Below are 19352 nucleotides of genomic sequence, written 5' to 3'. Positions count from 1 at the left end.
TCACGTATTGCCGACTCTGCCAATCTTGTCAGTTTCCATCTAGTGGACGTGGATCGTACTAATACTAATTCGAAGAAGATGCAATGGCGACTTTCATAATACCGTTAATTACATTTTACACGTTTCGTGATATACTAAATGTGTTAATATAGTAATAATTCTCTATATATGGTACAATAAGATTTGAAATGTGTTGTGGCTGTGATAAAAGTATTGGAAATTGGTTTATAGCGCCACATTGGCAGTAATAAAAGTGTGCGATATTCGTTCAGTGGCTGGTGGATGCTCTAGATTGGCCTTATTATTATTATATCATCTCATCGTCACCATGTAATGTTATCTAGGCCTATAACTTACTTCAGCACAAAGACGATATGAGAGCCGTCTAACAGTTAATTTTCCCTCATCGTTTTAAGATATTGGAGTTAGCCTACTTTAATAATACAGAATATAAAAGATGATACAAGTTTAATGCAGAAACAAATGTTTATATGAACAAAAACCTAACACACAATCATTTTCATTAACAATACAGCTTGCTTGGCAGAGGATTTAATACATGAACAAACAGTTCAGAGTGCTCTCGGTTCGTTGCCTGCCATCTGTCCCTGTCCCTTGCTCACTTCACTGATGCACATCCACTGGCTCTCATTGTTCTCTCGCCAAAGACTCACTTTATTATCTCCGCCGGACACTGCCAAAATGTTCCCAGTCAACGACCAACTCACGTTCCACACCACGTCGTCGAACGTGTGGAGGACGGTGGGTGTCCAGGTGATGTTATCATCACTTGACCAGATGATCACGCGTCTGTCTTGAGAGCAGCTGGCGATGATGCTACGTGGGAGGCCAATCGATGGAGCCCAAGCAACGTCACGCACCCAATCCGAATGGACTTCTAATTTCGCCTCTTCTATCCAGCGGTCCCCTTCTTCTTTCCAAATTTTCACCAGATTATCGCAACCTCCTGTCACAAGCCTCTTCACTACGACGGGTGATCTACTTGAAGCGGTAGCATCGAAGGCGGGGTTGGGGGATGTTGCAGGACACCAACTGACTGCATTACACCCAATGGTATGGGCGTTCGGAATCTTCTTTGCTTCCCAATTTCCAGTGTCAGGGTTATTGGAAAGTATAGATACTGAGCCGTCAGAACTTCCGCATGCCAGCATGAGACCAAATTCGTGAGGAGCCCACGCCACAGAATTGACAGATGAGTCGTGGCTGCTATATTCGTACAACTTCACCCACTCTCCTACTTCTTTCCAGATTATAACCCTTCGATCATACGAGCAGGATGCTAATAAATTTCCATACTTAGGATGTGCCCAAGCTACTTGCCATACTGGTCCATAGTGGCCTTTCAGATCTGCTGTCAAAGTTTGTGTTCCATTCTTGATGTCGAATATTTTTACCGAATGATCTGAAGAACATGTTGCCAGTCTAAGACCGTAATAATCCATTTCTGCATCGTGTATCATGTCTTCATGACTTGTATCTACGGTGTTTAGCACGGACACCATTTCGTAATTTGTGATTTACACACACAGATTAAAATTACTTAAACTATATAACAAATGTTTGAACCTCAAATTTCAACACCTGCGTATAGCTACTTCGTGTTCACATCAATGTCGACAACGTGGAGCATGTTGTGCACATGTTGCAAACCAAAAGTTCCTCTAAATATGTCAAGTTTTCAAATAAATGAGATCTACTTTACTACTGCCCACTGACGTAAACAATGTCTATTTCGTTAATTAATTTAGTAGATAATTGAATATTAATCGTTAGTTGCTCTTATTTTATAAGCGGTGAAGGTAATTACAATTGTTTTGATGGCAACACTGAACCTTCTCCAGGATATTGCGTCATAAGATGAATATATTCAACGTTGCTATTTTGCTATTTATCCATGAACATTAGTGGGCAAACTATAAGATAGGTAAAATTGTGGACTAAATGCAATTAATAAAGTTCAATACTTAATTAGGCCTATAAAGCTGAGCGGAATTTTGTACCCTAACAGGGAATTTCTAGTGATGGAGAGATGAAAAATGGGGAAATTTTGCTAAAAGAACTTACCACCACTGAATGGGAGTGCGCCCTCCCATATTTGATATAGGTTGTTGTCCTTGCTTTCTTTTAGTCTCTTGATATAATAGGGAATATTATGTGTAGTGTAAGTTTTTGTCTGTAATTTATTTTTGTACTTTTTGGTTTGTAGTAATGGTTTCCAGTATTAAACGATAGTCAAAATTAACATTGAGGAGTTCCCTTAGTACTCGTATCGAATCTCTGACAGGTTAGGTTTGGTTTAGGCTTTTATTGTGCTCTACATATAAGATCAACTGCATCTCCACAAAAAAAATCACACTCAATCGCTTTCACCTTCATCTTGACGGGATAATAAAAGCCTAAACTAATCTAACCTAATCTAAGTGCGTCGGTGTCTATTCCAAAATCGGCGGAATCCGCTCAACGCTCGTTTAACCAAATTCCGGCTTTTATATAGCACGTGAGGTAATTGTTAAGCACAGGAACGCTGTTTCGTAGTGTTTTAGTAATAACATGCGCCAGAGACATATCACTCCTTCCTCGTCATACTTGTTACAAATATAGCACGAAAAGTAGTCCAGGGCGGAATATTAGGGAAACCGACCATTTCTCTACTAATTCGGCTTGGACCTCTAGCGTGTTTTATTGTTAAATAGTAAGAGGGGAAAGGGTATGTGCCTCCTTTGGTGTGGTTCTGGAAAATTACCGTAATTGTCGGTTAGCGCGTCTGGCCGCGAAACCAGGTGGCCCGGGTTCGATTCCCGGTCGGGACAAGTTACCTGGTTGAGGTTTTTTCCGGGGTTTTCCCTCAGCCCAATATGAGCAAATGCTGGGTAACTTTCGGTGCTGGATCCTGGACTGATTTCACCGGCATTATCACCTTCATCTTATTCAGACGCTAAATAACCTAAGCTGTTGATAAAGCGTCGTAAAATAACATACAAAAATAAAAAAACAAACAAACCATAATTGTGCTCTAGACCTTTATTGTAGAAAGAAAGTATTTCTTCCAGTGCCCTTTTCTCAGTACGTTTCGAAGCTTCTAATACAAGTTTATCACGTTAAAATAAAGCACGATGTTTCCACTCAAAATCCATTTCTCCGAAATTAATCGGCTTCTTTAACATTGAAATATTAACATGATGTGTTGCGAAGTTTAGTAGAAAATGACCATGCTGTCCTGAGGTCACTGAAGCAGTTAAATGTTATACAGTTTTATCTTAATACGTGTTGTGTTTGCAGCAGTATCGGAGTTCTGCGCAGAATGATCTGTGGGAAACACTGACGTCTGAAGCCCATGGTGAATAGGTTTTTGGATCCGCATATAACAGTACAAGAAATCATGGACACAGACTGGGTTCCCTGTAGTTACTGTAACAAAGGATTACACAACTGCTGTGTTCATCTAGAGCAGGTAAGAGGGACGGGGGTGTGGAGAAAAAAGAGACTTAGAAAAAGGCGACTTCTGAATTGGTTCAAAATGATCGCAATTCAAATATAGCTACTTTAAAGTCCTGGCAATATATAATGTAATTTGTATATTTTTTGTCAACAAAGTAATGCCTCAACTATCTAAAGCTCATAGCAAGAAGTGCAGTGAGATCGAGAAGTCCTTCTGCACCGAAGAAATCTTTAAAACCTTGCCAGGTGCACATGTTTTGTTGGTAGCACCGGCAGATATCTCTGTCTTTGTCTATCAGAAGGACTGGCTTAAATATCAAGAAATAGAGCATTGTACTCACCGATTCACAGAAAATTCTGAAAATGTCCACCATTCTCCTGGAGGCATAAGTCTACATGTCTGATTTTATTCTGAAACACTTTTATTAATGTTTCTTTCAAAATGAACTTTATGTAGTTTTTAATTGCCACTTTTAAATCATTTATGGATTCGGGATTGTCCTTATATACACATGATTTTGCAGAACCCCAGTGATCTTATAGCATCATGTATTGATTCTGGTCCTCGAAATTTATTTATTAGGTCGCGAACAGTATCTCTATTGTGTAACCTAAAGTTCGGAAATTTTTGAACGAACATTTCTTTCACATTTTGCGTGTAATTACCACTCTCGAAAAATATATTCCACCAAACACACTCATTCTTCTACAGAAAACATTACTCCTAATTGCAAATACACTTCACGCACAATGAGGCATCTGCGCTCAAGAATAGACAGTTTCGGACTGATTGCTTATTTTCTTTCACGCACCCTCAAGAATGAGACAACTTTCACTTGTTCTTGACGATCACGAAGACAAATGTGTAGCTGCCAACTTTTATGGGGTCTGAGTGACTGCTTTTCTGAAACCCAAGCTGCGAAAGGACTTCTCGAGCTCACTGTATAAATAAAATGCAAGGAGAACAAGGGGAATATAAAAACAATGGGAAGATGAGGAGAATAAGGGGAATACAAGAACAACAAGCGGAATACAAAGAGAATGATTGGAAGGCAAAGGCAGACCTGCAGGTTAGGCATTGTTCTCTGCTTTTTTTGTTATTAGGGATATCCATGATTACCATGGGAAGCGTGGCCTTTGTGGCTCTGTTGATCATCAGTATCACCCTCAGAGCACAGATGTTTTAGAATTGCAAAGTCACCATGTATATCTTTCCTAAAAGTAGAAAATGTCCTCTCCTCTGAGGACATAGTATAGGTGCCTTTCCTTAGGGCGCATGAAGTTCAATGCTAGGCCATATGTGATTAGGAACTTACACAAGTTTGCATAGCCTCTCTTTGAGCATACTCAGAAACAATACAGGATCAAGACAACAAGCACAAACTATCATAACACAGAAACAGCAATACAAAACACACAAAGTCAACATCACGAATACATAAGACAAGACATAATAAGAAACACAAACAAAATAAACAAACCCACAACAAACACACAAGAACATAAAACAATAAGCACCTTGCAGACAAAAACAACAAGAACATAACCTAACTTTCATCAAAGTAGACAAAGGAAATTGCACAGTAATCCTACACAAACAAGACATACACAATAAAATAGAAACATATTTCAAGGAGAACAACATCACAGAACTCAAGAACGACCCCACAACACAATAAAAACACAATAAACAAAAACAAACATAATTCCAAGCAACATGAAACAACAACTAAAACCAATCAAACCAGAAGCACCTAAACTAAACGCACTACTGAAAATACAGAAAGAAAATATACTCATCAGGCCATTAGTCAATCATCAAAATGCACCATCATACAAACTAGCCACATACATGGACAAAATCATAAGAAACAACATAAAATTTGAAAAACAGACAACATTAAAAAACAACATAGACCTAGTGAATAAAATAAAAGACAAACATATCCCACACAGTACAACATTAGTAACTTCCGACATAACTAACCTATAAACAAACATACTCATAAAAGATACACTACAGATACTAGAACAAATGCTCAAAAACAACAACACACCACAAGAACACATTAAAGAAATCATCCACATCACAGACATTATCACAAAACAAAATTACTTCATATACAATAACAAATATTACACTCAAACCGAAGGCCTACCCATGGGATCACCCATTTCCAGCATACTTACTTACTTACTTACTGGCTTTTAAGGAACCCGGAGGTTCATTGCCGCCCTCACATAAGCCCGCCATTGGTTCCTATCCTGAGCAAGCTTAATCCAGTCTCTATCATCATATCTCACCTCCCTCAAATCCATTTTAATATTATCTTCCCATCTACGTCTCGGCCTCCCTAAAGGTCCTTTTCCCTCCGGCCTCCCAAGTAACACTCTATATGCATTTCTGGATTCGCCCATACGTGCTACATGCCCTGCCCATCTCAAACGTCTGGATTTAATATTTCTAATTATGTCAGGTGAAGAATACAATGCGTGCAGTTCTGCATTGTGTAACTTTCTCCATTCTCCTATAACTTCATCCCTCTTAGCCCCAAATATTTTCCTAAGCACCTTATTCTCAAACACCCTTAACCTATGTTCCTCTCTCAAAGTAAGAGTCCAAGTTTCACAACCATAAAGAACAACCGGTAATATAACTGTTTTATAAATTCTAACTTTCAGATTTTTTGACAGCAGACTGGATGATAAAAGTTTCTCAACCGAATAATAACAGGCATTTCCCATATTTATTCTGTGTTTATAATTTCTTCCCGAGTATCATTTATATTTGTTACTGTTGCTCCCAGATATTTGAATTTCTCCACTTCTTCAAAAGATAGGCCTAAATTTCCAATTTTTATATTTCCATTTCGTACAATATTCTCGTCACGAGACATAATCATATACTTTGTATTTCCAGCATACTAGCAGAAATATTCATACACCACATAGAACAGACATACATACTAAACAAAGACAACAAACACGCAGACAACATCATATATTGGCACAGATACGTAGATGACATACTAATACTATACAAAGGAAACAAAAGACAGATCCAAAACCTGCATCAACACATAAACAAAATACACCCAAAGCTACACCACACATTAGGAATTGAAAACAACAAATCCATAAATTTTGTAGACACAACAATAATTAAAGTCAACAACAAACACACATTCAAAGTCTACAGAAAACCCACAACAACAACAATAACAACAAACAACAACACACATATACAACACATCCAATCACCCAACACAACACAAACTAGCTGCATTCCGAACAATGGTACACAGACTACTCAGCGTACCAATGAACCAACATGACTACAAAAAAGAGCTTAAACACAATCAAATACATAGCACAAGAAAACGGATATCACCCCAACATAATATGAAAGACAAAACATAATCACAAAAAACATAAGAATGCAACACAAACACAAGAACACAAAAAATACATCACAGTAACATACGAAAACAAAAACAAACACAAAATTGCAACCTCATTCAAGAAATTAAATTATAACATCGCATACAGAACAAATAATACTCTACAAAAACATCTCAACACACAAACAACACAAATAAACAAATACAACCACACAGGCGTATACAAACTCAAATGCAGCACCTGCAACAACTTCTACATAGGACAGACAGACAGATTATTTCAAACACGTTACAAAGAACATATCACAGCCATAACAAAATTACAAAACACTTCCACATATGCAGAACACATCACAAATGCTAACCACACCTACAGAGACATCAACACAGACATGAAAATTTTACACATCCAACCAAAAAGCCAGAAACTGAACACACTAGAACAATACAAAATATACAGACACACAAAAACACATCCAAATTAAATTCTCAACACACAACTCAATTTCAGAACACACATAATCTTTGACTTCATGTTACACTACACAAACACGCCCTCACAGGAAACAAAAGGCGCCAAGACCAACAACAACCAGTTCTGAAGATGGCGAATAGCAGGCTGAAACATGTTAACGAGGTAATGTAACATTTAACACAAGAAAGTCAAATAATACATTTTCCTAAGTGATATAGTGTTAAAAGTAGTGTAATCAAGATGTATATCTGTTTCTGTTGCCCTCAGAGGCAACATTCCTACTACATAGGTACTGTGTAATGGTAAAAGATTGTAATAACCCTCCCTAGAAGAAATATGTACAATATAATATAATGTAGAGTAGGTACTTCATATATTTTCTGCAAAAAAAAAGAGTGTGAGAAAGACAGTCAGATAATCCACTAATCGGTTAATAGGATGACGGATAATTGGGGTTCTACTGTATGCTGCATGTCTTTAAGTAGAACTACATGTGGGTGGTGCGATATCTGAAACAAGGTTGTGTATGCAACAATCATTTATTGAGCGACAAATAATGACACTTTACAGATTCAATAATAATAATAAAAATAATAATAATAATAATAACAACAATAATAATAATCTTTATTGTCATTGAGTGAAAAACTTCACTATAGACATTGTCAATGTTACAATCTTACTACAATATATTTCGTACATATACAAAACATAAAATTGAATTATTAAAATAATATAAATATTTATCGAATTATATAATATAAAGTTAAAAGTACTATATTTACTAAATGAAAGACAGTATCATGTATTAATTGTCATATGCTTAATAACGATTTAGGGATACTACACAGAGGTTTTTTTTTATCCAATTTAATAAACCCTATTTCACCCTGAGGTATATAGGGTTACAGTTGGCATCAAAATACATATTTTATAACAATAAACAATAGTAAAGTGATAACATAAAATAGTGGTCACAGTTACAATTTACATGAATTATGTAGAAGCATGCACATTAGTGAAAGAATGGCTCCTGTTAAAGATTAATGAGATGTTTGAGGAATAATCAATATAAAAGGTATACAAGAATTTCTAACCGTTTCAGAGTAAATCACGATCTTAAAAAGATAAGCAATAATAGATTAATAAAACAAAGTTCCACTTTCACTTTCAAATTAATATTTAATTCATGAACTACACAGAGGTTAAAGATAGGCCTAAACTTTCAAAATACAACATAAAGTAGTGCAATTTACTCTGTTCATTATTACATTGAAATTTAAATATTAATTGATTCACCACTAAGTTTCATTCAAAATCTCGCCACTAAAAACATTAAGAAACAACAAGCATAACTGATAAGTTAGAGATTCCATTATTTAAAAATATATGTCCATTTCAAAGAACTCTTTGATTGAGTAAAGTGGATTTTTAATTAACCAGCTATACAATTTTGTTTCATAATTATTGGATATTAAGTAGCGATAATAACCCCTTGTGTTGTGTTATATTGTAAAACTCTTCTGTATATATTTAACTAGATATAGCGCTGGCCTTCTGTGCTCGAGGTTGCAGGTTCGATCCCGGCCCAAGTTGATGGCATTTAAGTGTGTTTAAATGCGACAGGCTCATGTCAGTAGATTTATTGGCATGTGAAATAACTCCTGCGGGACAAAATTCCGGCACACGGCGATGCTGATATAATCTCTGCAGTTGCGAGCTTCGTTAAATAAACTATAATTTTAATTTATTTATTTAACTGAAGTGTGAATTAAGACTTTGTAGTACTATTAATATTTTTTTGATGTGTTCCATATTCTGGCTGTGAAGCGATGTACAAATACATGGAATGTAAATAAATAAATACAATACAATACTGCTCTAATATATTTATTTGTTTTCTTATGGTATGTGTAGTAATTCCATACTTATTTCCATGCTGTTTTAATAATGGTGATAAATCTGTATTATGGAAATCAAGATTTCAGGTAAAGTTGATTTGAATAATTTCGAGGGAAAAATTGTTCCGGGGCCGGGTATCGAACCCGGGACCTTTGGTTTAACGTACCAACACTCTACCAACTGAGCTACCCAGGAACTCTACCCGACACCGATCCAATTCTTCCCTCTATATCCACATACCTCAAAGTGGGCTGACAACCGTCAAGCAACCAACTTCGAGTGCACACTAACTCCGTGTGATTTACATTGTGGTTTTCTGTTAACGAACAGTGACGTGTATTATGCAAATCAAGATTTCAGGTATAACTCCCTGTAAAGTTGATTTGAATAATTTCGAGGGAAAAATTGTTCTGGGGCCGGGTATCGAACCCGGGACCTTTGGTTTAACGTACCAACGCTCTACCAACTGACCTACCTGGGAACTCTACCTGACACCGATCCAATTCTTCCCTCTATATCCACATACCTCAAAGTGGGCTGACAACTGTCAAGCAACCAACTTCGAGTGCACACTAACTCCGTGTGACTTACATTGTGGTAGAGTTCCCGGGTAGCTCAGTTGGTAGAGCGTTGGTACGTTAAACCAAAGGTCCCGGGTTCGATACCCGGCCCCGGAACAATTTTTCCCTCGAAATTATTCAAATCTCTATTATTTTTAAAGGATTTAGCAGTATTTTTAGTAGATTTAGGTATTTTTAAGGATGTGATACCATGATAAAATTTAAGGATTTTTTCTTTGTATGTATATCAATTATTGGAGGACAACACTGAATTTTTTTTAAAGAAAACATTTCTTATTTCTTATCATGTAAGGTAACTAAAATGGTTACAGTGTTAATTATAATTCTAATAAAATGGAATGGTCATGCCAAAATGTCAATAAAACATATTTAGCTGGACAATTATAACTTACTGTGTAAATTTATATTCAGTTAATTAATAATAATAAGAAGAATAAATTGCATAAGATTTGCTGATGATAAAGTGTTGTCAGCAGAAGAGGAGACGATACTAAGAAACATGCCTATTTCAAGCTAACACTTTTTTTTTTAATTAGGAAAAGTAAATTTCCCTCAATTGTTACTCCAATTGTGTAGTCAGAAAATGTTATCAGAGTTCTTGTATGGTGAAGTGCGCCTGGTGTTCTGTCTACCTTGCAAAATATTAGGTGCAACTGCTTGGAAAGAGGATATTCGGTCGGATGTTCAACCTCACCGGTTATTCTCCGACCTGTCGAATATAAACCGGTTCTAAGCGCTGTTCTGCAGCACTCTAGTATACACGATGATGCTCTAATGAGATGGTACTCAATTTTATTGGAAGATAATGCTGGACTGTTTGTGTGCAGGATTTGGAAATGCGTATTTTTCGAGCATGTCTAGGTAGGGAGGTGCTGTGACAGCATGCTCAAAGAAAAAGTAAGGCTCAATTCTCTATAAGACCACAGCATTTAGTTTAGGGCCATCTCGAATGTACTTCATGACTTGTACGGCGGTTTTGAGAGTTCCATATTCAGATATTGTGCTGGTTAACTTTTCCAGACAAATGGAAAGTTGCTTCGTCAGAAAATAACGACTAAAAAAAATATGTTGTTGTTTTCTAATGCCAGGCATTTGACAATAAAGTCATTTGACCTCTTGCACTCCATTATTCTTCAAAGATGTTGTCACGGTCAGCCACTGAAGCACAGATTTTGAGGTGTTCCGAATCCATTTCTTGATTTGAGTTGCACAATGGGCAGTTAGGGGACTGATATATTCCAATTCTATTCAGGTGTTTGGCCAAATATTCATGGCCTGTTGCCAATCTAAATGCAGCTACAGACGATTTGCGTGGTAAATCAGGTATTAACTGTGGATTTTGATGCAGAGAGTTCCATTTTTTTCCCCTTGAAATTGTGTTATCAAATTTTGTTTGTTGAAGTTTAAGTATGTAGATTTAATCTCTTCACAGAGTAATAGGTAGATTTAGTAACAGGTCTGTAAGTAGCAGTGCTGCCCTTTTTGCTAAAGCATCTGCATTCTTGTTTCCCAGGATTCCACAATGGAATGGTATCCATTGGAATGCAATTCTTTTACTGAGTGTTTTTAATTGAGAGAGCATTTTAGTTATTTCTGCTGTTTGAGATGAAGATGTGTGTCTAGAGACTATTGATAGAATAACTGCTTTGGAATCTGACAATATAACTGCATTTTTAAATTTACTGACGTGGCATAGAAGATTTCTGAGACTTACACTTATTGCAATGATTTCTCCATCAAAACTTGTTGTTCCATATCCAAGAGATCTATAAGTTAGAAGAGACAGCACGTAACACCTGCACCTGCACCTTGCTTCCTGAAGATCAAAGATCCGTCGGTGTACAAATGAAGCCAGTTTTGTGAAGGGTACTTAATATTAATTGTTTCAAGACAATTGTTTCATTATTTCAGTGTTTACTTCTGATTTCAATATTTCTTCTGTTAAATTTAGATTATGCTCTATATTTAATAGAGTTAAAGGGTTTGGTTTAATTTGTAAGTTTCTTTTAAATTTGGGATGTTGATTTTCTGTTTTAATTCTTGAACCATGGATATGAAACTTTTTTGAGTCTTTAATCTACAGAGAGGACTGTATGAATGCCAATTGTTTCCGGGTAATCTGATAAGTTTTTCATATTGGATCAGTGCTTTTTCTTCTATTGTTATTTTGATGCTATTAATATTAGTGAGGAATCTCATAGAATCTATTGGAGTTGTTTTGATTCCACCAGTAATGAGCATGAGAGCTTGGTTTTGAACACGTTCTATTTTGTTTATGAAAGGTGAAATAATTAAAATTTCTCCGCAGTACGTCAGCATTGGCTGTATAAACATTTTGTATGTAGCGTTCAAAGTATTTCTAGAGCATCCCCATTTCTTTCCTGCTAGTCTTTTCAGAATGGAGAATCTTTTACGAGCTTTTTCAGAAATATATTTTAAATGGTTGCTCTATGTTAACTTACTGTCGAAAATAACTCCAAGATTTTTGGATTTATAAGTCCTAGGAAGGTGTTGGCCATTGTATTGGATATTGAATTCTCTTTCTTTTCTACCAAGTGAAAATATTTCGTAGTTACTTTTGCTTAAATTGAGTGTCATCAAATTTGATGTGTTCCATTCATGTAGTTGATTTAGAGCTTTAAGAGCAGAATTTTGAATTTTGTCTCTATGTAAGAACTGGAAGTCCACAAAACTGTATCATCTGCAAATAGTGCTGTTTTATGTGTGATTCTTCTAATAGGGAGGGTAAGTCATTTATATAAATATTGAATAAAGTTGTGCTGAGGACAGCGCCCTGGGGTAGACCTCGATATGTTTGTAACTAGAAAGTGAGTTATTGAATTTAGTGGCAATGAATCTTTGATTAAGGAATTTTGATATCCATCTGAACATATTGCTGGAGATAACCTAATTTCTGGAGTTTTAGTAATAATTTATTTCTCCAAACAGAGTCATATGCTAATTGAAAGTCAATAAATATTGCCAAGGTATCTTCTTTTTGTTAAAACTGTCTTTTATTTCTTGGCCGAGGCATATGACTTGTTCATTAGTAGAGTGTAGTTGTCAAAAGCAAGCTTGTCTTGGTGATAAAAGATTTTGGGATTCTAAATACCAAGTTAATCTGTTGGAGATCATTGACTCCATAGTTTTTGCTATCCTGCTTAATAGTGCTATTGGTTGATAACTATTAATATCATGAGCAGGTTTCCCTTTTTTCTGAATTGGTACAATGATTGCTTTTTTTCCAAGCTGCAGGAATTGAGGTGTTCCATGATAAATTGAAAATGGATAAAAGTACAGACTTGACTTTTTCCCCAGATGTTAAAAAAATTCTGAATGAATGTTGTCGGGATTGGTTTTTAAATTTTGTATAGCTATACTTAATTCTTTGGAAGTAAAATTTTGATGAAATATTTAAAGTTTTGTGATAGTACTAGTAATATTGTTTTTATTATTTTTATGTAATTCTCTTTTGATAAATTTGTCAGTTTTTTTTTATATTGGGATATAATCTGTGAGAGTTTGATTAGTGTTTATTAAATGCATTTGCCATATCTCTACCATCTGTTAGTGTTTTGTTATGAATAATAAGTTGGCTAGTATTTTCCTGTGTATTGGAAATATTTTTCAGAAATTTATATGTTTTAGCGCTATTGGTTTTGTTAATGCGCTGTGGGATTCTCAATTGAAAATTCCTGTCCGTTGGCTTGATTTCTTGAACAATTTGCAAGCTATAGAACTAACCAATATAAACGATAAATATTTTCCTGCTCCTTTGGTATTCCTTTCATATAGGCTACAGTCAAAATAGTAAACTTCGAGAGGACCACTCTATACCATGTTAACCTAATAATATGGCGACATTTGTGAAATCTGGTGTCTAGATATAACATCTCATGTTCTCCATCTGGACGTCCCATGATAATTTAAGTACTTTCGTCTGTTTCGGAAGCCACTACTTGGAACAAAAACAATACATTGCGTTCATAAATCCTCTTGTATATGAATTAAAAGTGGAATGGCCACAAATCTAACAATGTACCCATAGCTTGTTGACAAACAAAGCGTGAAGATCACTGGGTTGTTGCTCCCAGAAGATGGTAACTTCTCTTTTCTTACGCTGAAACACTTTCTTTTGTTTCGTTTCTTTAATGTTTAATGACAACGACATCGCGGTCATTGAAGCGAACTGCTGGCTCTTGTTACGGTCGCTAGGCTCGTAGGCTGCGATTGTTGACAATAGTGTCGTTTGCCTCCACCTGATGTCTCTTTCAAGACACGATACTCGTAATTAATGCCCTCATTGGCTGTAACAACCATAGTAAACACCGTGTAGTGTGGTATTCATAACAATGCAGAGTTTTTATTGTTCTGCAATTATTTAAGGAACTCGGGATGTCATTTTCTGCTTCGTAGTCAAGAACTGAGAGAGTCAAACTTGGTTTGCATTAATTACGAATATCCGGCGTCTTGTTTTGTGCACGTGGCCAGGGCTTTGTCGTGATAATTGATAACCATCTGTAGTGTAGAAACCGCATACAATAGTGTGCAAATTAATTAGCACGAGCGAAACCAAAGCAAACCTTTGACACTGTCATTGTTTTGTGGCTGTTTCATTGCAAGAAGACATTAATTACCTTTTGTGCTGCAGGAATGTTGAATAGTGACAAAATTATTGACATTCTGTCAGACAAGATGCTAATAAAATTGGAAGCAGCATTTCCAAATGAAAAAGCCTTGCATTCTGTCACATTTCTCGGCAGATAACCAGAGACTTAAATGAAAATGGCGTAAATATATTCAGTCGGCAAGGAAACTGATTAGGTAGATCTCCTCATCAATTATCTATGAGCAGTAATGAAGGAACGACAGTAGAGCTGAGACGAGATGTTATGGCACCAATATGCGCGAAGTTTTAAATTACCGGCCAGCAGGGTAGAGGAGTGGGGGTTGTTCGGGTTACGGTTCTCAAGCTCAGAGCGGCAGGCATATCCGTTTCACCTCTTTCTAAAAACATTCGTCTTACCTTAGTATCACCACTTTCCTACTCAAGAGTCCGAAGGTACCTAATGGAATTACGCCCGCTATTCCATCTTTATATTCTTATTCTCCTTCCGAATCAGACGACTGATCTGTGCTGGAATCAGATGTCCCTAAGTTTATGGAAATGTTCTAAAAATACTGTCCATCACGTGCTCAATTTCAATGTAATTGTTCTCTACTTCTTCACATAATCATACACTGATATCCATTTTTGGAAGAAGCGATTGCAGAGTCGCCCTCTGCTTATGCGTAGCGTAGAAATTATAAATGAGTCTTCTTAGGACTTCCTCATCAAAATTGTCTACAGCTGCAACAATCTTCTTTTCGGCTGTGATTTTTCCGGACTGGAGAAAGATCTGCTGTTCCTGCCTCAATATTTTTCCCTTCTTTCCTGATTCTTGCCAAGGTTCGCTTTGAAATAGCAGTGGCAGCCAGTACTCTTGCACACACGCTTTTCAATGGAATTGGTATTCCATTACAGCCTCTTCTGACATGAATTTCCATACATTGTATGCTATTTTATGTCCTTGACTATGAACTACTCTATGATTTCACACCTTAGACAATGCCATAATGAGGGCGGTCAGAAGGACAATGTTTTCAGCATTAGCAATAGCGGTAGTAGCAGAACGATCTGGACACTCGGAATGCTAGTAACCAACTAACCCAACACCCCTCCAGTTGAGTGTGAGGACGAGTCCAAGCAAACGAACTAAAATGCGTCCCTCGCGCCGGTGCCATAACTTCTCGTCCAGGCTCTACAAAATATTGTTCAAACGTGTAGGCCTGAAGAGGGTCAAAGAATATGGTGAAACCATGGACAAGTAATGAAGATTAAGAAATTGTACCATAACCGAACCTTGTAATGAAATGCTGGAGAATACAAAGAGAAAGAGAATGTACTATTTAGTTACTGTAAGGAACGTAAATATGATCAGGATTTTGGTGTTTTTAAAAGCAATTTGTTTTCCCTGAGCACGGTGGTGTAATGGTTAAAACAGAGCTGGGCAGCAAGAGCGGATTCTACTCTCTCACGGGGAGCCATATGATTTCTCTTCATCCCCTTTCTTCCCCGCCGAACACCGCGCAGCGTTGATTCAGTGACGGATGAATATTAAGCGTCCCCGTTTAGAATCTAGTTCCGCTCCCGACGCCCAGGCCTGGGTTAAAACGTTCGCCTTGTAATTGGGAGATAGGGTTCGATCCCAGGCGCCACCTATCCAGATTTGTTTTTTTCGTGGTTTCCCATATATCTCCTGGGATATCAATTATAAGGACTAAGACCTGCTTCCTTTCCAATTCTGCAATCATCCATAACATCATTTCATTGACTTTTTTTATTATTAACAGGAACATGTATGGTACATAAGTGTCAGCCTTAAAAGGCTTTTACTTTAACAGTGATGGTTAACAAGCAGGAACATTTATATTTTTAACTAGCCGTACCCGTGCGCTCCGCTGCACCTGTTAGATATAAATATAAAGTAATTACATAATTAAAATAGGACGTTTGATCCAGGGAACAACTTTTACAACAGCGCAAGATAATCTGCTTTGCTCATTACCCAATTTTTTTGCATTGCATAAATGCATATAGTCTATATTTTATGTATTTTAACACGATTCAATTGAGCATAGTTAAAATTTGAATTATAAAATAATGGATTGCTAAGCTAACGTACTATTACTGCATACTAAATCAATACACTCTCGTTGTTCGTTAATTCTCTGAGATTAAAATGAGTGTACATAAATATTATTTTAAGAAATACAGAAAACGAATGTACAAAATAGCCTATCAAATTTTCTGTGCATAAGAAGCTATTTTAATCTTATCTGTCCTCGATTTACTTAGACGTTACTGTAATAACATTATAGCATTATGTCTATCTAGAGAAACTACACTTTCCAATGGTGAAATAATAATTAATTATACAAATCGGTTAATTTAGCTTCTGATATTACTTCATACAAACATAGAAATATTCTCTGTAGGCTATGTTTAATAGCTTTCGATTGTTGCTGTCCAAGGCCCCTGTTTCGATTGTTTTTGTCCAAGGCCCCTTATAGACGAAGTCATTTGTTTTTTAATTCATTACACGGCCTAAGATGGCAGATATTTTAATTTTAAAACTCATTTATCTCATTAAATATCAGTCCCATCAAAATTTTTCAAGGAATAAAACTTATTGAAAATTATTTTTAAGGAAACTTTTGTTATGTAACATTTTTCACAAAAATCAATAATAAGCGAGATATTTCGATTGATTTAATTCAGGCCCCCTTATAACCCCCCCTTTTAAATAATGTATTTTGAATGCCATATAGCCTAAAATCTAAGTTACAACGAACTTAATTTATACTCCAATTTTCATCGAAATCCGTTCAGCCATTATCGCGTGAAAAGGTAACAAACATACAGACAGACATACAAACAAAAATTTCAAAAATGCGATTTTCGGTTTCAGGGTGGTTAATTATATATGTTAGGACCAATTATTTTTGGAAAATCGAAAATTACCAGACAAATTTCGGCTACAGATTTATTATTAGTATAGATTGAAGTGACCGATCTTGCCAGTAGTTGTTATTTTATACTCTTGTTGCCAGGGCTCTTATCAGAGGATTGGGGTGGTACAGCAAGTCCTTATGAAAGTTTTCTATAAATTTCTGTATAATGTCGTAGAATTATTCTATTTCAAGCATGTCTTGTAGTTGTTTATTGGTGGTTCTATAGTCTGCACCAGTGATAGTTAGGGATACTTTTCTCTGTATAGGATGAAGACGTCTGATAATTTGGAATTTTGCATTGCTCCAGATTTCGCAGCCATAGGTCATTTGAGATCTTATAACAGAAGTGTAAAGGATTTTTTTCAAGGGAAGTCTGATGTAAGGTGACTTCAACAATGGATATAGATGAATGAATCTGGCTAATGCTTTGTTGCGAGCTGCTTCAACATGGTGATGAAATCTAAGTTGTTTATCAAGTGTGACGCCGAGGTATTTTACAGATTATTTCATTGTCTTCTCAACTTCCACGGCAGGCCGGCCATCTGTCCGAGAATTATCGCAACTGACTGAGAGTGCTCCTCTTTATGGAGAGGAAACAGCATTAGAAATAAGAAAAGCCGCTGAAGAGTGCATAAAATCTTACAAAATATATATATCTACATATAGTGTGTTTCATAACCTTTGGAATACTTCCATAATTAGCATATATTAGTGTATAAAAATAATTTTGTATCTAGTAGTTGGCAATTATACAGGATGTTTTAGAAATTCGTAGTAACACAAAGTTGTTGGGTTTTTTTTTAACGGAATATGTATTTTATTCCATACATTTTGTTGCACTCAATCCTGATTAAATAAACATTAAGTACCGTAGCTTTGTATTCAGGCCATTAATGGATTTTCAATTACGACTAAACTGTAAAAAAAAAGGGAGGTCGAGACATTATGAAAGTAATGCGCTAATAAATGAGACCTTTTCAAAAATGCAATTAGTTTTGATCCGTCTCTTACGGTTAAGAGTTAGGACTATTTTTGTTTTGCTTTCACAACTGATTTTGTTTTGCTGAGAGCATGAAGCAATAACCTTAACAACTGCAAGTGTGTGACTTCACGCACAGATAAACAAGTCTACAGGAAGCATTTCGCAGGATATATAAGACTTTTTAGAAAAAGAAAACGCGAAGAGAAAGATAATTCCCAATTAGTAATAATGTATCCAAACGAAGAAAGACTAGTGTCGAAAACATATAAGGGGCAACCAATAAGTTTCCGGACTGACCTGAATGTAGGCAACATACAGGACACAGGAAACGGAAAAGTTACCTAGAACCAGGAAAACGCCTGGAATCTATACTAAATGCATCACTTGAAAGGCAGAGAAGAAAACTAGCCATAAGGCGTATATTGAGACATTCCAGAAAAAATTGCAATAGGTCCTTGACAGTCTTACGAAGTTCGTACCAAAACATTGCTTTCAGATTGAGTGCAGCGAGGCATATAGTTTGTATTGCATTAGCATATTATGCTCTGTCCGTATAAAGAACTCACGGTATACCCGTTATTATAGGTGGACGACTCTTCACTACTACATTATAGTAATATGCACAGTAAAGAAGCAGTTTCTTTACGTACTATCGTTCGCAGTGGAGTTGTGCAGTTTAATGAGCGCTTATCAACGTGACAAGTTAAATCTTCGAATCACAAGAAGTTGAATGCAATTCTTCAAGAATTTTCTGTTATTCATAGAGAAACGTTTTACTGGAAATTGTGTAATGTAGAAGCGAATAGTAGTTCAGGAGCACTGTTATGAAAAACATGTTGAATAATTTACCTGTATTTAAGCCTACATGGGGAATAAAACAATGAACAGAAACCGTCTTCTTCAAAACCTAAGTCAAGTGCACATATATTTTTTTTTTAATTTATAATGCTGGTATGTTGCAATATCCCGTCAAACGATTGAGTTGCCTATAACAATCA

The 19352-nt window shown here is 36.2% G+C and overlaps 1 protein-coding gene and 1 non-coding gene across 2 annotated transcripts; one reads left to right on the top strand and one right to left on the bottom strand.

Moving 5' to 3' along the window:
- Window positions 1–451: 451 nt before the first annotated feature.
- Sec13 (secretory 13) lies at window positions 452–1657 on the bottom strand. Its single transcript, XM_069825621.1, has one exon. It carries the CDS (start codon window positions 1521–1523, stop codon window positions 573–575), a length of 951 nt encoding a protein of 316 aa, XP_069681722.1. The 5' UTR covers window positions 1524–1657; the 3' UTR covers window positions 452–572.
- An 8184-nt stretch (window positions 1658–9841) lies between these two features.
- On the top strand, window positions 9842–9914 carry TRNAN-GUU (transfer RNA asparagine (anticodon GUU)). The gene has a single exon. It is a non-coding gene; the product is annotated as a tRNA-Asn (tRNA).
- The last annotated feature ends 9438 nt before the right edge of the window (window positions 9915–19352 follow it).

This window comes from Periplaneta americana, chromosome 5, assembly GCF_040183065.1.
Source record: "Periplaneta americana isolate PAMFEO1 chromosome 5, P.americana_PAMFEO1_priV1, whole genome shotgun sequence".
Taxonomy (NCBI): Eukaryota; Metazoa; Arthropoda; class Insecta; order Blattodea; family Blattidae; genus Periplaneta; species Periplaneta americana.
This window is presented reverse-complemented; position numbering and strand designations above follow the sequence as displayed.

Excerpts from the sequence above, each read along its gene's own strand:
- Sec13 (XM_069825621.1), bottom strand. The coding sequence starts at position 1,523 with ATGGTGTCCGTGCTAAACACCGTAGATACAAGTCATGAAGACATGATA.